At 46.7% G+C, this 20,328-nt stretch overlaps 1 protein-coding gene across 1 annotated transcript in view; it reads right to left on the bottom strand.

Annotated features, from left to right (window-relative positions):
• IKZF2 (IKAROS family zinc finger 2) overlaps positions 1 to 20,328 on the bottom strand; it is a 48,455-nt gene that overhangs the window by 15,434 nt on the left and 12,693 nt on the right. The window contains exon 3 of the mRNA XM_026049600.1: positions 19,593 to 19,760. Coding sequence (XP_025905385.1) covers positions 19,593 to 19,760 — 168 coding nt within the window. The remainder of the gene's footprint in view (positions 1 to 19,592; positions 19,761 to 20,328) is intronic.

A 20,328-nucleotide genomic window follows, 5' to 3' on the forward strand; every position in this document is an offset into this window, starting at 1 on the left:
GGCAGTGATGGAGACAAGATTTCTACATGCAATTCTATGGGATCCAAGGAACCTAAGTCCCCAAGGAAAGTTCTCCAGCACATACACTCCCTCCCCTAGGGAGAAGATAAGAGAATAAACAACATGTGACAAATGTTGGCCATGTTGCCTAATGCACAACTGGAAGTTGCTCAAACACAACTGTGAAGAATGAAGTTTGCAAGTGCCAGTTGAGTAGAACTGAGGAAAATTCCCTCAGGTTCCTATGAAAATCCTATCCTCAGGCTTTCTTAGCTCTGCAGATGCAATCGCTCCCAAGTTTTGTAACCCACACGTAATAGACGTAAAAATCATATTTATGTTATAAAATTAAACCAAACGACTGTGACTTGGGTTGCAGCACACTCGATCAAATAAGGCCACGACGAAATGGGCTCTGGTAGCGGCAGCTTGCGTCACCAGTAGCTCATAACCCCTTCGGAAAGAAGGCAGTTACCCGAGACAGCCACGTCTCGGCTTCAGAACTCCCTTTGTTCTTGTTGTGACAAATGTCAAGTCATTGAAATTGCTGCAAATTTCCCCTTATGCTCTCAAAGTAATGGAGGAGAAAATATATATTTGTGGTCTTGAACGCTACTAGTGGGCATAGATTTTTCTGTGTTTCACGTAATGCAGTAGAAATAGGTAGAAACATGTGAGGAAATTCAGTTCTGGTCATCTTCTCCATAGCGTACTTCGTTCTACGTAACCAACCACCCCAAGGCTGCCAACTGTTACTCAAGAGAGCACAGAGCCATGGCCAAATATTGCATCCTGGGTGAACGTTACGAGTCCAGACTCACCAAGAAGAAGTACAGCTTGTACTGCTTCACAGTTCCAGGGGGTGTTGGAACATAGGCCACGGACTTGAAGAGCCCAACGGTGCTTCAACATGTCAAAAACCCTTCTAAACCCCAGGGCAGCTCTTACCGCGGTGCAAAGTTCGGCTCAGCCTGCTGCCAGGAAGCTGCCTTGCAGGAGGGCCACGTCTGCGCTGTGCTCCTCGCTGAGGAACGTGGTGCGGAGACGGCAGGTTAGAGCCGTATGCGGCCGTCCTGCCAACGGCAGTGGCACCCAAGCCAAGCCGGTGGAAATCCCTGGTTCACAGTAGCTGCTTCCGAATCACCTTTTCGGGGTGTGTAATCAGATTTACAAGCTTACCGGCACTCATGTTCGTAAAAAATGACACAATGCAGTGGACGCAAACGAGCCCCTAACCTTGAGAAATCTTGTACCTGCTGTTGCACTGGGAAAGACCAGAGCACTGGGCAAAACCCGACAACCAATCTATGAAGGAGCTGACTTGAAGAAAATTAAAAACAACTTTATATTTCTTACCCAAATGTCAGAATTTCCACACATTTAAGCTCACATTCATACAGACGACGCTGTGGCACAGAAAACCCACAGTGGAGTCTCAGCTTCAAATGGAAAATATTATGACAGTCACAGTGAAAAAGACATTTCAAGTTGAACTAGAATTTTTACCGTGAAGCAGGTAAACCACTCGCTGCAACGCTCAGAGAAACGGCGTTTGCTTGTGAAATTAAGATGCTGCGCAGAGAGGAGGGGGAAAAGGAGGAGGAGGAGGACATGAAAGGCAAAGCGTTTCTGAGTTAGGAATAGTTTGAGTCCTGTGGGTGAACTTTGATAGCTGAGAAGTCTGCATGCAGAGACGGTGAGATGGTGTAATGCTAAGGTCAATATTCAAGACAGAAAGCAGACTTGGGCCTAGGGAAACTTCTTTTTAAGTCATAAAAAAAGGTCAGTGAAAGAGGAAGAGCCCGTAAGGCATTTGCACAGCATTTTGTTCTGAAAAGAGCTGCGAGTTCACAGTGGAATTTCAAGTAAGTCAAAGGGAAACAAGACATCCCAGGAAATACCTGGCCACGAGCGCCTAACCTGCGCGGGGATCAAGAGCAAGGATGCGCCTTGCCGGGGTAATCCCGGCTCCATTACCCTCGGTGACAAAACCATCCCTACCGCTGGACCCAGCAAACAGCTGCTCCCACATTTCCCTGGCTTAGGCATCACTGTCTTTTCCTGTGGCAGTGCAGGGAATCCTTCCCTTCCATCCGCTCACGGCCCATGTCCCTGCAGCTTCTCCATCGCCAGCGACCCGGTTCACACAGGAAAAGGCACAATTACATCGGCCTTATGGAGCTGAGGCCAGTTCAAAGGGTAGTCAAATGAACCAGAGGCTTTACACTGGGCTTCAACTTTTTATTAGGTTCAAGTTATTGCCTTGTCAGGGCCTCAGAAGGGAACCCAGCCAAGATTTCTGAGCTAAGTGGCCGTCTCAGTATCTGTTTTCAGTCCGAGGAAGTCATCTCGATAGCAGCCCACTGAACTCGACTTATTTGTGTAAAATTTGAGCTCCCACTCAGCCCCTAACACCTCAGAGCTAGAAAAGAAAAAGTTACTTTTCATATTTTTTTAAAGAAAAGTTTGAAGAAGTTAAAATGTTCTTTTGGGCTGATACTTACCAAACCTGTAGCCTGTAGACCCCACTGCCTGCCACTACTATACCCACTATTAATTCATCACTTTTTCCCTTCTTCCATCAAACAGGAAGCTGTCGGGGACAGGGGGGCTGTTCTGCAGTTATATGGTACCCACCACAAAACAGCCTTTTGCCTTAAAAAGGACTTACCCGGTTAAAATGAGTTTTAACACAGAAGTGGGAAGTATGATTAAGGCCTTGGGAGCACAGGGTTCACGTCTTAGTTACGCTACAAATTTTGCGACTGCAGGCAAGTTATTCTGATTTCCTGTGCTTCAATTATTCATACATATGATTAAGGTAATAATTCCCTTCTTCACAGCATGTAAATGAATTCATGCACTTTGTGAGATGCATAGAGGCTAATTTTGTGAAGCTTGCACAAGTAGACAGACACAGAAAAATATGGCCCATATCTCTACTGAGAAATTAAGGACTTAATAATACACTGTGATTTTATTAGGTATGGGAGTGAGCGCTGAAGAGCAGGAGGAGCTATTTAGGCTGGCAAAGAGCACAGAAGCAAGTGGGAATAAGAAAATCCAATCGGGAAAAAAAAATAGGTGGAGTATTAGGAAAATTGCAGGCAAGGTGTGCTTTTAGGCCGTGAAATGGCCAGTCAAGGGAAAAGAAAAATGTCCCTTAGCTTAGTGAGTGGCTGTATCCCATCCCACTAGCTCCCTGCTGGAATTAGCATGGTTTTGCTTTCCGGAGCTGCCTCTCCCAATGCTTCACACACAAAAATATTTACATGAATAACAGATCCTTGAGCAAATTAATCACAAAATCACAATCACTAAAAGACTGAAGTCGGAGCGGCGGCCAGGCTGGCTGCGAGCGGCGCGGCCCTGCAAAGGGAGCTGCCTCCCAGCCCGCTGCCGCACGTAATGACTGTAAATGCCTTCATTGAAATGCACGGGGGCTCCTGGAGTTTTTTTTTCTCTTTTTCCCCCCGAGAGGTTACATGCACACACAAAATCATCAGCACACACCGGAGCGCAGAAATAACGGCAAGTCTCGCCGCTAAGCCAAGATCGCCCACGACAACCTGCACACAGAAGTCACAACATGTACATGTCTGAAGCAGCTTTCCACCCTCCTAGAGCAAATACACACAATGCTCCGTGTCAGGAATCTGCCTCTCAGTGCTCATCTTGGACCGTTTTTAAAGCAGCCCGACTTTCGAAAGAACCAGGCCGCTAACCACACCATGAAACTTTTCCTAAATTTTTAATGCTTGTCAGACCCATTGCAGACTGCAATACCTGGGGCACGTTTTCAGATCTGAGCTCTTGATCAGACTGCTCTATCACTGGGCTCAAACACGGGCCACAAATAAAAAGACTGATCGCTAATAAACCGCAGAGCCGAGGGAGGAAGCCTCTTCTCACTGCCTGATGGGTGAGGAAGGCAAGGAGGAAGAAACGGAGCAGTATCTTGAAGACCCAACATATTGAGCAGTATATTGAGACCCAACAACACAGATTGCTTCTTCAAACTATTCACCATCTCCAGCAGTCGGCCTGTTGGAGACTTCATGTTTTGTTAGGCTTTCAGTTTCTGCAGAGAGGAAAGCATGTTTTTACCCCCAAAAGAGTCAATTCTCTTTTAAACAGGATGGAGACCCATTTCGCACTCAGGGAGCGCCAGCGTCTCCATCTATAGGCACTGTTTGCATTACCTCGTTTCTGGCCTGGTTGGTGGCACCAGGGTTGGTGAGGGACGCCGGGCCATGGGCAGGGTAGTGATCACGGATGCATTTGTGGCTACAGAACTTTCTAGACCCTTGGGAAACCTGCTCAGGTTCAAACTCGGCACGGCAGCATTGCAAAGGAAGGAACCCGCATACGTGCCTTGCAGCAACCACCACCTTCTCGACTTTGAGCTTAAAAAAAGGACAACTTTTCTCAATTCATGACCTCCTGGCCCAGTACCTCTTAGCAGAGATGATTATCAATTACCTATTGATATATATGTGACTGTTGCTGATGTTGTAATCCTCCCAGCCAGTGAAAAATGGCTCGACCTGACTTTCTGCACAGCGGCAGCCAAAAATAAAGTTTGCTGTGCTGACAGCTCCCCGTGCTCTTGCCATGGGCAGCAGCCAAAGGCCGTGGGGTGCCCGCAGCCGCCCCGAGCGCGGCAAAGCCGAGCGCGACGCCCACGCGCCCCTTGTTTTCCAGGCACGCCTGCCTGCCTTATGAACACCCCTGGGGTGCAAAGCAGCAGCCTGACACCTGCATATACCTGCCACTTGTTTACGGAATTGTAAAACAAGCGGCGAGCGGTTGTACTGACGCTCAGTCCTCCCTTGATCTGCTGCAGCAAGCGGTGTTAAACATCAGATCATATATAAACCCTAAAGACTTTCTGTGCTATATTTCAGCTATATTGGACCACAAAAACACACATGCAGACACACATACGAGAAGCAATTACACTTGCCAGAACAGACTCTTTCAAGTCTCGGCATCCTCTTTGCATACAAAGCCAAGGGCAGCATCCGACGTGGTGCAAATCGATACGAGCACTAGCGCTAGCATAAAACAGCTAAAGATGCAGGTCCATGTTTGTACTCTGCAGACTTTTATTACTTTAGGAGCTCATTATGATTTATCTTGCAGCTATTGGCTCTGTTATTTAATCGGATTCATCAGATTGTGTTTATTTATTAACCGATCCGCACAGTTTTACAGATACAACAATGTTCCAATCTGCTACGGGGGTTATTAATAAGAAGGTGGCATTTTTTTTGCGCCAGAAGTTAAACAAACAAACAAGCTCCTGTTTCGTTGGCACGATACGTGTAATTGCTGAAATCTCCCTAGCCACCCAGTTCTCGCAGGGCTTTTGTCACACGGCCTCTCAGAACCCATGCAAGGTTTAACACGGTCAGAGCAGCCCGCACGGCTCGAGGCACGTGGGCTTCAGGAGATGCCCCTTGTGCTCAGCCCTGCATGGGGAGTAGGTGCAAAACACAGGGGCAAGGACCTACAGATGGGGGATGAAAATAGAGAAGGGTCAAGGCACTATCAGATCTTCTTGGTGCTAGAAGGTGGAGGGTCCTACGTTCTCCTACCTCCTCAAGACTCTCCCCATGAAAAGGAAGGGAAACAAAGTGCAGCTTTACTGTGAGGCATAGGAGACAGTGCAGGGAGGTGCCAGATACCTCTCAGAGCTCGGTTTGACATCCAGGTTACTTCCTTTGATTTTGCATCCCAAGAAACACATACTGCTACAGATAGAAGCTCTTTCCAAGCCCTTCGCTTGGCTTTTTCTTGGCTCATTCTTTTTCCCTGCAAATGAAGGGCTTCATTTGACCCTGACAAATCCCTGACATCCATTTCTTACTTGTTATCAACTGCAACAGAGCTCTCAAATTCCCCCAGGAGCTCAGAACACCTCAGAGTAACATGCCAGGCGCATGCTGCGAGCCCCTAAACGACAGACCCTTTTTCCACACCAGAAACATCACCCTGTCCCAGACTTACAGGCACCCCTGGCCCTGCAGCAGGTCCCAGGGCTTCACAGCAGCTCTAAAACAGTTAAGTGCTATTAGAAACAAACTTTCTCCGAATAGCACTCTGAGTCGAGAGATAAACTAATGCAAACCAAAAAAAAGGGGAGTTTGCCATCTCACCAGCTTCCGTAACTTGCTTTTAAAGCGGGAGAGGCCACGCAGGGAACATGAGATAGAGGTGACTTTTGAAAGTGGACAGTCTGCTCCGGAAACAAGCCTCCTCTCTGCGATACCCCGGCACCACCTGGACGTGGGTGGAGAGAAGCTGAAGAGAGAGGTTAAACCTTAACTGAATTTACCGGCTCAGCCCTTCCCGCTCTGAACCTTCAACATGATGTTTAAGTCACTGCCCGGTGCCGTGCGCTCCCGGCAGCTACAGGGGAGTCAAGGAGGGGATGGGATGTCTGTCACCATGCAGGCTCTGCAGCGGCCCGTTCCCGGGAGAGCCCGTTCCCAGCGGAGCGGCCGCCCTCGCCGCGCAGGGCGGGGATGCCTGCGCTTGCGGCAGGAATGCTGCTGGACAAGCACTCCCTTCGGAGGCGCTTCGCTTCTCCGTGTGTTTCCCCCCTTGGGGGAAAGGAGCAGAGACGGCGGGCCTGCCTCGTAGGTAGGAAAACTGAAGTAACTGCCCGGGGCCGATTTGTGTCGGCTGCCCCAAGCTCGTGTCTGTGCCAAGCGCAGCCCCGCTGCACCTCTGGCCGAGGCCCTTCAGCTTTCAGCTACCAAGCTGATAGACCCTATGAATTCCCTGGAGCAAGCAGTGCCAAACACAGTGTTATCAACTGTATTATGATAAAGACAGATACAGCATTTAACACCAGAGCACTAGGTATAGCCTCCTTCTCCACAAAATCTACCACCTTTCTTTTGATGGTGCGGCGATGAGTTGCATGGTTCCACCTCGGCATTTCAGCACGGGGAAGAAGCATCTCCAGCAGCACCTGCCCCCTCTCAGCTGCCTGCTTTTCATCAGGGGCCTGGCACAACAAGCTCCTTCCTTGCACATAAGCAAGTTCTCCCCTCTTTTTGGCAATGACTGAAACCAAGTTTTGCAAACAGAGTATTAACACTATGTCATTGTGAGGAGAGCAGTGAAACGATAGCAATAGCAGCTGGCAGCTCCTCTTCCTTTACCGAGCAGCGAGGTTGGGAGTTCTCACTTATTTTGATCAAGGCCATTAATCAAGGAAAGGCGCACTGCTTCCAAAACCAGGTCAAGCAGCGAAACTAATGGGGTCCTTAGGGATGCTACAATTTCCACTCGTACCTCCTCCACTGCCCAGCAAAGCGCATGGCCCACGCCAGCGTGTTCATCTCCAAGATCTGCTGCTCAAGCACATGCTTTTGTCATCTCTTGCATCTCTGGTGTCAAATGAGGTCAGGCAGAAAAATAGCTGATTGATTCCTTTTACCTGCATGTTTTTCCTTTCTGTTCTCTCTCGCTAGCATGCTTGACAACATACACATTTGCCACCAAATATTTGAGGGGAAAATCCGGATCATTTCTGGGGGGAGGACAATTCTCAGCACAATACTCAGTATATGTTTTAGAGCAGGATGGGATTCTTTAACTCCCTGAGAAATGAGCCCTAGCTACTGGACAGCTTCTGTTCTAGCAAAAACCTCTACATCAAGCGTCTGTGTTTGACAGTAAGGCTACATTAATCTCTTGGGTAATAAAATGCAGCAATTCCTGTTAGCCTTAAAATCTTTCCTAGTTCTTTAATAACACAAATACTAAATAACAGCAGCTCCAGAGAACTTGCAGGTCCTTTGATTTCATTAGGTCTACTTAGCCAAGAGAATCAAGAGGGAAGGGGAAAAAGATCTGGGTTTTTAGGGTGCTTGTTTTTTGGTGCAATTAGTTTTGCAATACCAGCCCTGGACAGATTCAGAAAAAGCATCAGGGCTGAAAGAAGCAGACAAAAAAAGAAAGGAAATTAAATATGGGTGTGAAATTTAACCAAGAGGAAGAACAAGAAGAAAAGGAAAGAAAAGCAACTACTTGGGCTAAAAATAAGGATAAAAAAGCTGGGAAACACAAAACAGCTCTCTAAATACCCAGGGGTACTTAAAAGAGTTTCCCTTAAAAACAGGGAATTTAGAAAACTGAGTATATTTCACCTCATCTCCTCATGAAAGGCTGGCAAAAATTCATACCATAAGTCCACCAGGCTATTCAAAACAAGCGATTTATCTGATAAGTCTGAACTAAGAGAAAAAGTAGAAAACTCTCCATTTCTCAGTATCTGGGAAAAATCTCTCCTTTTTTCTTTCATTTTATGCCTTACATTTACTAATTTCTTTTGATGCGCAGAGTGTCTTTTACCTGAATTAGGTGACAGGGTTTCTGGAAGTCTGGTTCAGCCCCATTTGTAACTCCGGTGCTCTGAACACTGTTGCCACGGCCCCTTTTTCAGGTATTTTAGGCTGATGCTCTGCACAGCATGGTTGGGCAGCACACCTCTGCGCTTGCAGACCCGTCTCTACCCATGGCCTGGGTATCACCCGACACGAGCTGGTCCTTTCCTTTCCCTATTCTATCACGGGAACTGCACGGGGGGCAGGTCACATCTGGCCCGAGCTTCCCGCTGGTCAAGGCAGAGTTCTCAGGTCTCTGCACTGAAAAGCAGTCTTGAAGTTGGCTCATCCTTGGCCCTTGGGACAAAAATCCTCCTTTACAGGAGACTACTGAAGACACCTAAGGGACACATTTTTCACCATACAGCTATAATGTGGACATCTTACCGCGTGGTACATAAAAATCAAACAAGGCAGTTTTACTGATGGATGCTTTGTAGCCGAGCAGCTTCATTCCAACGCACCATGCCAAGAATCCCTCCTTTGACGCTGCTCTGGAAATGTAGCTAAGGCTACTGAAGCAGACCTGATCCTACAGTGTTACTAAGTTGTGGTTTTATCATAAGCCTGATAGAATCCGGTGCTTTCCTTCAGGTTCAGCTTCTACAGTCAGTTGACCAAAGGGAGAAGTTCCCTTGTGGGCTTTCACCCTCTCCTCCTCACTCACTAAATAGATATCATAGGGTAGATAAAATAAAGGGCAATTTATCATCATTCACTCTCCTTAGCTTTAAGTGTCATGATCTGGAGAATCCAGATTCGTGGTTTTTTTAATTGCTGGGGTTAGAAACACATCATTAGTGCAAGCTCTGAGGAATTTCACCAATATCCATCAATGGAGTTTCTTTAGATTTGTACAACTGCAATTGATATCAAAAGCCCCGTCATTTTGTTCAAAAACACTTTGGCGAACAACTTATCTTCCCACTAGAAAATTTCTTTCCTCCTGTTGTTTTAAAATGCAGAGAAATTAAGATGACATTTCTTCTTAAATGTGCTCCTACTTATGCCTTAAATCATTTCCCCACTCCATCCTGGTGCTTTAAAGGAAGAAAAGCAGTATTAAGCATAAAACAGAATAAAGTGGCTCCTACCAAAGACATCCGTCTATCAGGATCACATTTGAAATGGCATATTTACTGCATATTTAATTTTCATTACAGAATGTGCTCTCTACCCAGTACACTGTCTACACTAGGTTCTGTTTTCATAACCTATTCCTAACACCTCACAAAAAACTGGGAGGGCTTGCTCCAGGATTTGGCAAGAAGGAACAGGTTGTGGATGAGCAGGTTCCTCTGACTCACCTACACGGGCCAGCAAGGAAAAATAAAAGGGAGAGGGTGGAGATTGCAAGGGGGAGGGAAGGGAAGAGAGGAGGAGAGCGGGCGCGAGGAGTGACGTGTCCCCTTGGACGCGGGTACTGCGGCTGGCAGGCTGCCTGCTCCCAGTGCCACCGAGTTCCAGGCATGCCAGGCCCGCTGACTCAGCTCTTCGGAAGAAGGAAAGGCGAGGGAGACATTTCCCGATTGTTTCCCGTGTCAGGGATACGCATGGCTAGGTTCCCCCTGAGGGTCTCGCAAGGCCGGCGGCTCGCAGGGGTCCCTGGGGAGGCCCGAGCGGCGGCGCTGGGGGCTGCCCCTGCGCAGAGTTGCTCACGCTGTCATCGAGGCGCTCGTCGTGGCCGCCAGCAGCCCCCTGAGGCCTCTGGCAGCCGAGGCTGCTCCTGCACGAGGCCCCGTCGCCAAGGAGACGCCAGAAGCGCCGCACATGGAGGGTGTCCAAGGGAGAGGGACTCTGCAGCCCACAAAGCCCTTCCGTGCAGGGGCTCCAGCGGCCGCCCCACAGCAGCACAGCCTCTGCGCGGTCTGCTCTCTACCTGCACAGCCAGCCCTGTCCCGCACCCTGCTACCCTGACCCCTTAAATCAGTGTTTTTCCCCCCAAAGGGCCTGCTTTGGCAGCACGCGGCTAAGCGGAGCTCTCCGCAAAGCTCAGAGGCCGGGCCTCGACAGCCTTTCTCCGGCTTCAGGCATGGAGATAGCGATCTCGTCTCTCCGTTGCAAAGCTCAGAGGGAGCTCCGGGCACCGTGTCCGAAAGGAGCCCAGCACAGTTATGCAAACCATGTGTGCAATGGGCATGCTTGTGTAATTCCTGCCGTAATCAACCTTTTGAGCTGCTCCAGAAAGGAAGGAGGGGCGGCGGGTGGAGAAAGTTCACACGTAGATCAAACAGAAAATGGGAAAATTTCCAGAGAGCCCTAGTCAGGTGAAAGCACCGCTGCCTCGCATGGGAAACCTCCAGGATAAGCTTCCTTGAACTTCACACAGCGTTATAAATAGGAGGAGAGTCACGCAGAGTTCAGCACGGGTTCATTATATATATGTACATACATATGTAAGAAATAATAAAAGGTATTCTCATTTTCCTTCTTGAGTGATACCCGTCAAGATGCGAGCTGTAAGCCAATTCATAATTACAGGCTGCTGAGAGCTCAGGAGAACCCATCAGTAGTGGCTTTCTTCAGCTCTGCTACAGCACAGTGTTGACTGGGATATTTTCCTCACTTCCCCCCTTCATTTTTCCTGCTTTCCCTTTGAGATGGCCAAACACTCCTCTTGCACTTTCAAGCACTCGTACAAAGGCTTCACACATGCCCTCACAGCCTGGCCTCCTTTCCTCATAGGTCACACGCAAGGTTTTCCACGGAAAACCATTTTTTCTAGAGGAAAGACAAATACTCTTGTCCCCATGGCTGCTGTGGCACTTTGCTGCTTGAGCAGGGCGTGCATGAGAAACACGCTCAGTTTTGCTCCCAGGTGGTTTTGTCAAGGGAAAACCGTGTCCTCATCTCGAAGGTGTGAGGAATCCCATGGTTCCTCGCTCATAGTCCCCATCCTGGAGGTCTATTCTGCAAATCCAGTTGCAACCACCTCCTACGGCTGCCTCAGGAACAGAGGGACTCGCTGCACGATGTCCCTCAGGCTTCTCCCAGGGCAGCGAGACTCCCCAAATCCAAGCACTGTTTGGCAGCTGGTTGCCACTCCTGTGTTTACGGCTGCACCCGTGAACTTAAAATCCAGTTTTATATGGCTATGTGCCATTCTGAGCACAGAAGTATTGCTGTTGTGTAATACTCCCTAATGTCAAGGAAAACAAGCCTAGAAAAGGCCTGGACTTGAAGTCTTAAACTAAAGGAGTAAAGCAACTATGGATCTTGAATAATTGAAGCTAGTACCGCCTGCCCATGGTGGTCTCATGCAAGAAGACATGTAGTTCACATCAGACCATCCTGGTGCTGGTTGCAAACTGAGTCTCAAAAGTGTCTTTCTTCCATTTCTTTTTCCAGTCACTGAAAAAAAACAGCCACAAGGCGACGTATCCACCTTACACAGGCTTTGGGTGGGTGAAATCGATATGGTTTGTAAAAGCAACAAGATGCAAAAATTGCAGCCTAAGTAGTAAGCCCTCCAGTATTATTAATAATCACCTTACTATTGTGTCTAAGATAATCATCCAGGTATCAGGGTGTAATACCTCAGTGGTTATGGCAACAATACAAAGTTATTATTCCTTCCACTTTGTAATTATCTCATTTCACTATTGCACAAAGGATAAGTAAAAATTAAAGAGATAATACGCAATGCTATGCAGCAGGGGCACACGCGGCACAGTACTCTGCTACGCACTTAAACAACCTGCCTTGCAGCACTATCCATGTGCCTTGCAATCATTTGTGCATCTCGTCCTCTCCCCATCATGACAAGGTTAAGAAGTGCTCTTATCCTGATTTCACTGAGGCACACACCAGGCTAAGGGGCCTGCACTGGTACTGGTCTGTGTTTCCAAGGCATGAAAGTCACCTTAGACAACTTCACTAATCAGGAGAGTAGCAAAACCCTAAATTAATAACAAAGAGAAAAAAGAGGAGAGGATTGAAAGATAAAGATACTCTAAGATAGAAGCTATCCTGTAGACTATAGACTATAAAAGCTATCACAGTGTAAAGTGAGTAAAGGAATTATTCATAGCCACAGAAGACAGAGCGAGGAAGAGCAATAATTTGCTGCAAATGAAAGGATAGTCTGGGTTAAGTATCAGGATGAGAGTCACAGCTATAAAAAAGCAGATGGAAGTGGAATAGTCTCCCTAGGGAAGCAACAGAAACAGTCTCTCTGGATGTGTAAAGAGGAGGCTGGGCACGCTGTTTTGGAAGACTGCTGCTCCACGAGCACAAGGCTGGTCACATTCACCTGCTTTTTCGAAACTAGTGCTATCACACACAACAGTTCTTGGGGCCAGACAGAAACTCAGAGGATAGAGAAGGCTCCTGCCTCACTTGTTTTTCCACAGCAGGATGGCAGCATAAAAACTTAAATCATCCAGCCCTGGAGAAATAGTCATTTTCTCTTTAAAGAGCAGCCCAGAAGATCAGGACCAGGTGCTCCACTGCAGCTGTAGGGCCTGAGCTACATGAATGGAAAAAGAACCTGGCTGCCAGTGCCAGGATGTGAACTGTTAACATGGAGGAGTGAGAAAACGGGCAGAAAGCTACACGTCAGGCAGTCCTGACCAGAGACCCTGTTCCATCTTGTGCCACGTCTGGCACATGAAGAAGAAAGGGACAAGTTAAGGGATGATCCTACATGAATCCTGCACCATACTGATGCCAACTGAACAAGGACCTTGCTACCCCTAAACGCTGTGGTGCTATTAGACCTTCCAGAGGCAGCAACCAACAGTAGTTCTGAGGCCTGAAGGGCAAGGGCAGAGGCTACGTGCTGGGGGAATTACAACTCCAGCTTCTTCTCCATTTTGGAGAGCAGATCCTCCCTACCTTAATACAAAACCCATTCTTGTCGAAGGTCCGAGACTCCCCCTGACGTGGACCCAACAGTGGCTCCACTATGCTGTTAATGAGAGCAAACTCCCATAACTGAGAGAAACTCTGGGTGGCCAGGAAAAGGAAGAGACAGCGCAAGGTCCATGCAGAGCTCCCCATCTCCCGCTCTTCGCTGTGGAGGCAGGGCGGGCGGGCTGGCAATGTGGCAGCAGGGTAGCAGGGCCACCTTGCACCACACGGCACAGCAGGAGGGAGGAGACGCGTCTCACAGATCCCACAGGCACTCTTAGCACCTAGCAATCTTGCTGTGAACCCATACTCAGAACTGGAAGATTCTCACAGCGCTGCCGTCTCTCCTCGCTGGCAAAGGGGGCGAGTCTTTCCCTACTCACCCAGTCTGCAAGCACCTCTCAAGTGCTAAAGCTGCAACAACAACTGCAAAAAGCAGCTGACACCCACTTGTACTCGAGAGAGATTCATGAGCCTGGTACGCAACGCATTTACCTCTGCTCCCCAGGACCACTTCTGCTATTTCTCAGCCTTATCTATGGGAAACAGATCTCTTGGGTTTAACAGCCGAGGATTGATTCATAACTACTGTGCTACAGGGGAATCTTCACGGAATCTGGAGACTTTAAAAGGCGCAACAAGCAAAGGAAAGCAAATATGCTTCTACCCAAGGCAAGAAGTATCTCCTCAGAACAAGTTCCCCCCCCCCCAAACAAAGCCCAAGAATACTTCTTTTTTCCTGCAGAGATCATGACCTGACAGCATCTTTATGCCAAAGTAGGTTTTCAGTCATAATTATGCCCTGCAGAAAAGGCTAGCACTGCAAAGCTTATACACTGCGATAATTCTGAGCACGGTAAAAGATCATCTTTTTATATGGCTGATACTAATAGTTGTCACTGCTGTGCTCTGGAGGTTAAACTCACACTACTCCAAGAGGGGGTTTCAATGGAACATGAGGTATGAGATGGCTAAGCAGACGAGTATTGCTTCACATTTGGAGGCCCAGGGGATGAAAGATCCGGTGCATCCCACAAAACCCTGCCCTTGTACATGTTTTGATCTTCCTACCTTCCAAAAATGGACACACAAACAATACTGAAAGAAATATCAAAGATTTTAGAGGCTGCAACAGATTACAAAGGCCTCTTGGTAGTGGGAGCATTAAGCAGAAAGCAGAGCTGCTTCAGGGTTGTGTACAGCTAATAACAGTTTAGAACTTGGAGCCAGATAATAAAATAAAATGATTGTGCGATGAGATTAATTTCACTGAGTTTAACAGAGACCGTGTAAGAAAACCCGAGAGGAAGAAAAGCTCTGCCTAGATAAACAGAGCTCTAAGGATCCCATCAACAACATAAATATCCACTGGCTCATCACAACTGGGGAAAGATACTGTTTGTTAACTTATTTGGGGAGAACTAGGATTTGCATGCAAAAAAAGCCCTTTGCCTCTTCAGATACTTGATTGGTTTTTCAGATGGTGTCCTACGTGTTCATGCGCAAATTTTTCCCACTCACAATGTGTTCAAGTCAGTCCAGCTTGGCCTTTAATGAGAATTTCAGGTCCCAAGATGCTTCTGATTCTGATGTTCCTCAAAAATGTAGTTACTGCCCAGGCACTAACTTTACCAGGCCTTTTGAGAGAGGAGGTGTTAACAGTGGTAAAAGGTTCTTCAAAATGAAGAGGAGCAGTTTAAAATAAGCTGCTCAGTCTTTATAGCAACCCTTACCCCTATAGCAATCCCCAGTGGCTTTTGACAGGCAGGACCTCACACGCAGCGTGTTTTTGGGCTTGTTCATCCAGTGTTTCAGCAGGACCGGACACTCGTACGTGCGCTGACTCTTAGACCCAACCTGAGTCAGCAGCTTTGTCACATTTTGGAGCCAGGTCCTCCTGCTCCTGAGCTCACAGTCGCACCCACAGGCACCACTCCTCTGAGGAAGGGTTCTTAGGCCAAGAGCTACGGGCCGTGCAGGGAAAGAGGCACTGAAAACACCAGGGATGTCCAGTGTGGCTCACAAAGACACGTGAAGAGCTGGAACAAAAGTTCTCATGGAAAAAATACATCAAGGCAGAGAGAAACTTGTAAACTGAGATAGGTAGACAGAGTTAGCAAACCACCTTTCTGTAACTGGGACATCTTCCTTCTTACAGTCATGCTCTTAGGAAGTTTTGCCTAGGCCTTTCTTGCCCAAAGAAGCGCTTTGCTGCTTTTCTATTGCAAATGAAATGACACCATTAGTTCAGTGCTACTGAAGAGCTGGACAATAGCAAACATGGTGCTGCAGCAATGCAGGAAGAGGAGGGGGAGGGAAAGTAAATATTTCTTAAAAGCAGAAAAGAGAAAATCGCTTTCTAAACAGGAAAGTAGTAGCTTGGAAGCAATTTTAAAATGTATAGTGAGGAAAAGCTTCTGTGACAAGAAGAAATAATGATCTGACTCTTCGTTTTTTAGGAAGAAATAAACAGTAAAACTGCTTTCCTATATGCATAACACTTGCATATTCCCACAACAAGGGAACATGAATAAATTTGCCAAGATAAAGACTGAATAAAAAAATCAGCAAGTGCAAAAATTGGGATTGCCTGAGAAGGCTTCATTTAATTTGTCTGTGTGTACACGATCAGTCTTAATTACAAAATGACATAATTTCTCTACAGGCCCACCCTTGCTTAGTGCAAAGGCTGGGTGTATGGTTCTCAGTCTATAATTTGTTTACCCTCAGCATGTAATCCTATCCCTCCTTTACTGCTTACTAGCCAACCCTACTCTGAAAACTAATGTATTAATGTTTTCTATAAGCTTTTCTAGATTGCTTGTTATCAGAGTGTTGATTTTCATCATAACTATCAAAGAACTTGCCTTTCATACCGAAACATGCCCATACAGTGTTTCTATCAAAGTACAAGCTCATCATTTAGGTGTTTTATCCACCAGATTGAGCTGTCAGCCCAACCTTCTTCCCTAAAACTGCTTTGTCCATCCATCACTAGAGCAGGATTCGTCTCATCTCTTAGAGCTTTGTGCATCTAGCTGTCCAGTTGTGGAGATGGTGGGGGGATATGGACATTCCAAAGTGGGAGACTGAAGGGACCCTGCAACTGTCCCCAGGAGGTCAGCTTAGACCCAATATCTTCCTCTAAGACCAAAAAGTGAATCCAGACCCTGCTGGTTGGTCAAGTATGTCCTGCAGGACAGGGCTCCTAACTTTTGTCCCAGTGTACGGGGTGTCTTTAGATTCACGTCCTGCAAAGCCACCCATGCACCTCTCACACCGCCCATGCCATGGGATGATAGACAGTCCTGAAGACAATCCCTGGAAGTCTTACAAGTCCCTTCAGACTCCCTCCAGCTCTCGGTATATTCCACACATTAATCTCTCCCCAGGCATCATCCTATTGATGTCCTGAAGGTATCATTATATTCCTGAAATGAAAGGCGCCGCACATGTGGGAGGAAAATACAGAAACAAAGTTCATCAGAACTGCATGTGTCAGTAAGAGCTAAGCAGTTGCAGGAGCAACTATTAACTGAGAGATAAGTCCTTAATTATTTAGGGCTAAATGGTACTGGCATTAGAGATACAAAGTAATGCCATACTAACCTCTCACTCAGGGAATACTTATATAGTAAATTGATATCGTGCATGACAAAGGGAGGCATAGTGTAGATTGTTATGCTCATAAGCACTTGGACATACATAGGAAATACTATTAACAAGCACGAGTCAAAATATCTACAAAGAGAAAAGAAAAGGGGGGGTAAAATCTATTGTTAATTGAGGAAAAAAGTCTCAGTTATTTTAAACATCACCAAGATGCTTCTGCTACTGTCTGTTTGTACTTACATTTCCCTATTTTTTCACTTCTCCTGCCTTGCTCTATGCAAAGCCTGTGCTGAGCTGAGAGGGAAAACTGTCTAACTGGCAGGAGTGAGCAGGTGTAACTAAGTGGTGACACAAATAAAGTGCTTTCAAAGTCACAGATTGGACTACCTGGGAGGTTAAGAAAAAAAAACTCTACAATATACAAAATCCTTCAATGCTTGTCTTGCATAGTCTGTCTTTCTTAAAGAATAAAGCACTTAAAACATTCTCAGGAAGAAAAACATTTTTTTTTTTGATTAATAGCATTCTCTTATTCAAAGAGAAAAGGGGCACACATGAAAAATATTTTACATGTTTGAAATTAAGTGCCAGATTTTCAACTGGAGCAGAATAACAGAACTTTCTCCACTTATGGGATGTAATTCCAATTTATATCAACTGAGAATCTGACCCAAAGAGCTCTTCTCTGAAAAACATGAAAAACACATTCAGATTCAGCTCCATTAGATACAAATGTACCAGATTAAAATAACAGAAGTCTCATATTTCAACATAATTTTATCCTCTTAGTTGTACATTTCATCTACCAGATACCTCCTTTCGGGTTGACGGTGGCAGGAGTGAAGATTTGGTGGAGTTTGCTAGATTTTGTCAGTACTTTAAAGATGTACTTGCAGAGCACGATGTTTACTTTCTTCAAGCAGAAAGTGCTCAGTTAGACCTCTAATACAAAACGGTTTTAGATCTTTAGGGAATGTCTCCACATGTCCAGGTGCACATATGTGGGCACAAAGCAAGCGAAGCTGCCTGTGGCAGGCACAGAAAGACCCTCCATGTGGATGCCCTCATCCAGACTGAGGTTCTGCCTTCGTGTAGGTGGTTGCCAGGTTTTAGGGCAAAATGGCACAACCAAGTTGGTCAGGGAAGAGCCCAAGTGGGACTCATAGACCTAAGCAGCTCAGATGCTTTTTGGAAAACCCACACCTTAATTATGTTTATCCTCATGCAAAAAGTACAAAGATCAGCCATATACTTTTCACACAGGAAACATGAACAATCTCTATCAATGGCTGTATCTAGGTAACAAAATCTATATTCATAATACGAAAACAATCTTCAACCACAACGCTTGTGTTTTGTAATGTGGCTTATTTTATGTCATGATTCCCCTTATTTTTTTTTTTAAATTGTCAATATTTTTATCATGTTTTCTCTTTTAGTAAACTTCAAGCTGAAACTATTGCTATGGTCAGATGTGTGAAATTACAACTCACTGTTGCACAGGCGCTTCCCCTTCTGACTTTCAGATCCAATGCTCGCAGCTGCCAAGGCTCAAGCAGTTCCTGCTGAGCCCAGGGCCCAGCTGCCTCTTCTCAGAGGCTCAGGACTACAATAGCACCCGTGCAGCTACCTGCATTCTCAGAAATCCAGCTGGAGATCCTTCCTGCTTTATCCTTGCTGATTCCTGGACAGGTAAAGGCAACTCCTTAAGCATCTAACAAACAAAACAATCTAGCAATCTAAAGATGAATCTAATACCCTCCTAAAACTGCACGTGCTATTGAAGTGAGGCCAATCCTTCAGATGAAACACACGTAAAGAGTCAGGAAGCTCCATGATGACATTTTCACATGCAGAGCTCTGCCTGCAGCTGCACTGCAACCACAGCATTTCAGTACTCACACATTTGCTAGCACCTTCAAAAAGTTCATCTGTAGCACTGGCACTTCTAACCAGCCCAATTATCTCTGCTTATTCAACAATACAAAACACAGTCTCCTACAAATGGCCTGCACAGAAAAAAATGAAGATCCCAGGAGACAAAAACACAGCAAGTTGGATCTTACTCGAGAACCCCACACAAATGAGTAAAGCAAGGAGGATACAGTCCCTTGGTTTAGCAAACAGGGACTAGAAACATGCCCAGTCCTGATCCTCAGGACTATGTGATACCACTTCTTGTAGACCCAGGGCAAAGAAAAAAGCATTCTCTCTCCCCGACCTTCTCCTCTAGGATAAGGGCTGGAGCTGCCAAGAATTAGGACTTTACAGGGAGATGCAACTGAATCAAAAATACAAATCAGGCTTTGCAAAGACAAGTTACAGCTTTCCCAGGACACGGCATTATTAGACAAATAAACAGGTATGAACTGTAGTACACTTCCAAAAGCAAGATTTTATTCATAGCGACCTTTGGAATTTCACTGCCTCTTTGGGGCCTGGCGTGTCAAAACACCGTGACAGCACGGGTGGGATCCACGGAAAGAGGGAGGGAGAGAGGGAGCCCTTCAGAGGGAAGTGCGATAGCATCAGCAGAGGAGCTCAGTTACACAAAAGGAGAGGTGGGGCCGAACCACAGCTTGTGACTCACACCAAGGCTTTCCCACCTGCACCAAGGGGATGGTGCAGACGCAGGGCCACCGGGAACAGGCGGCAGCTTCCCAACACTGCCCATAGGAGCGGCAACGGGAATGGGAAGGAGCGGGCAGGGCAGCAGGGCGGGCTCACCAGAGTGCGTCCTGAGGTGTCCTGTGAGGGCGTCCCTCCGCCGGCACGCATAGCTGCAGAAGGGACATTTGAACGGTTTCTCCCCAGAGTGCAACTTGATGTGCCTCAGCAGGTTCCCCTTCTGGGTAAAAGAAGCTCCACACTGGTTACAGTGGAAGGGGCGTTCACCTAGAAGAGCAAATGGGAGGGAAAGAGCTGTCAAAACTGTCAGGAGATGCATGGAGCCCCTGTCCCACCCCTGGCAATGGTGCTGTTCCGCACCGGCAGGCTCCACGCTCATCCCCGTGGGGCTGGAGGGCCTGTCCCTGTTAGGGCAGGCAAAGCTTCCAGCAGGGATTTGGGGCACTTCCCTTCTGCAGCATCAGCTCAAGGCGGCTAAAGCGGCCCGATTTTCATGAAGGTCTGAACCTCAGAGGTTTTATCCTTCATAAAAGAGAAGATGTGTTCAAAATTTAGATCCAGACCTGTGGTTTTGTGGTATTTATTTCTATGGCTTGGCACTTATTTTTAGTACAGGTCCAATCCATGTAAGTATTCAGAATCGATCGCAACAATTTGTCTTGGACAGACACCGAGGTCTTTGCTTTATACCAAACCTTTTGCTTACATTACATTTTAACTCAAAACCCTTTGGTAAAGGGTGCTTGGAATCACTAGAGTGGTGTACAGAGATTTGATGCAAATGAGGCCTACAAAAGTCAGGAAAAGGGGAGAAATAAGGAAATTTGTGTTCTCC

Source organism: Nothoprocta perdicaria, unplaced genomic scaffold (genome assembly GCF_003342845.1).
Source record: "Nothoprocta perdicaria isolate Ctin4 unplaced genomic scaffold, notPer1 scaffold_11, whole genome shotgun sequence".
In the NCBI taxonomy this organism is placed as follows: domain Eukaryota; kingdom Metazoa; phylum Chordata; class Aves; order Tinamiformes; family Tinamidae; genus Nothoprocta; species Nothoprocta perdicaria.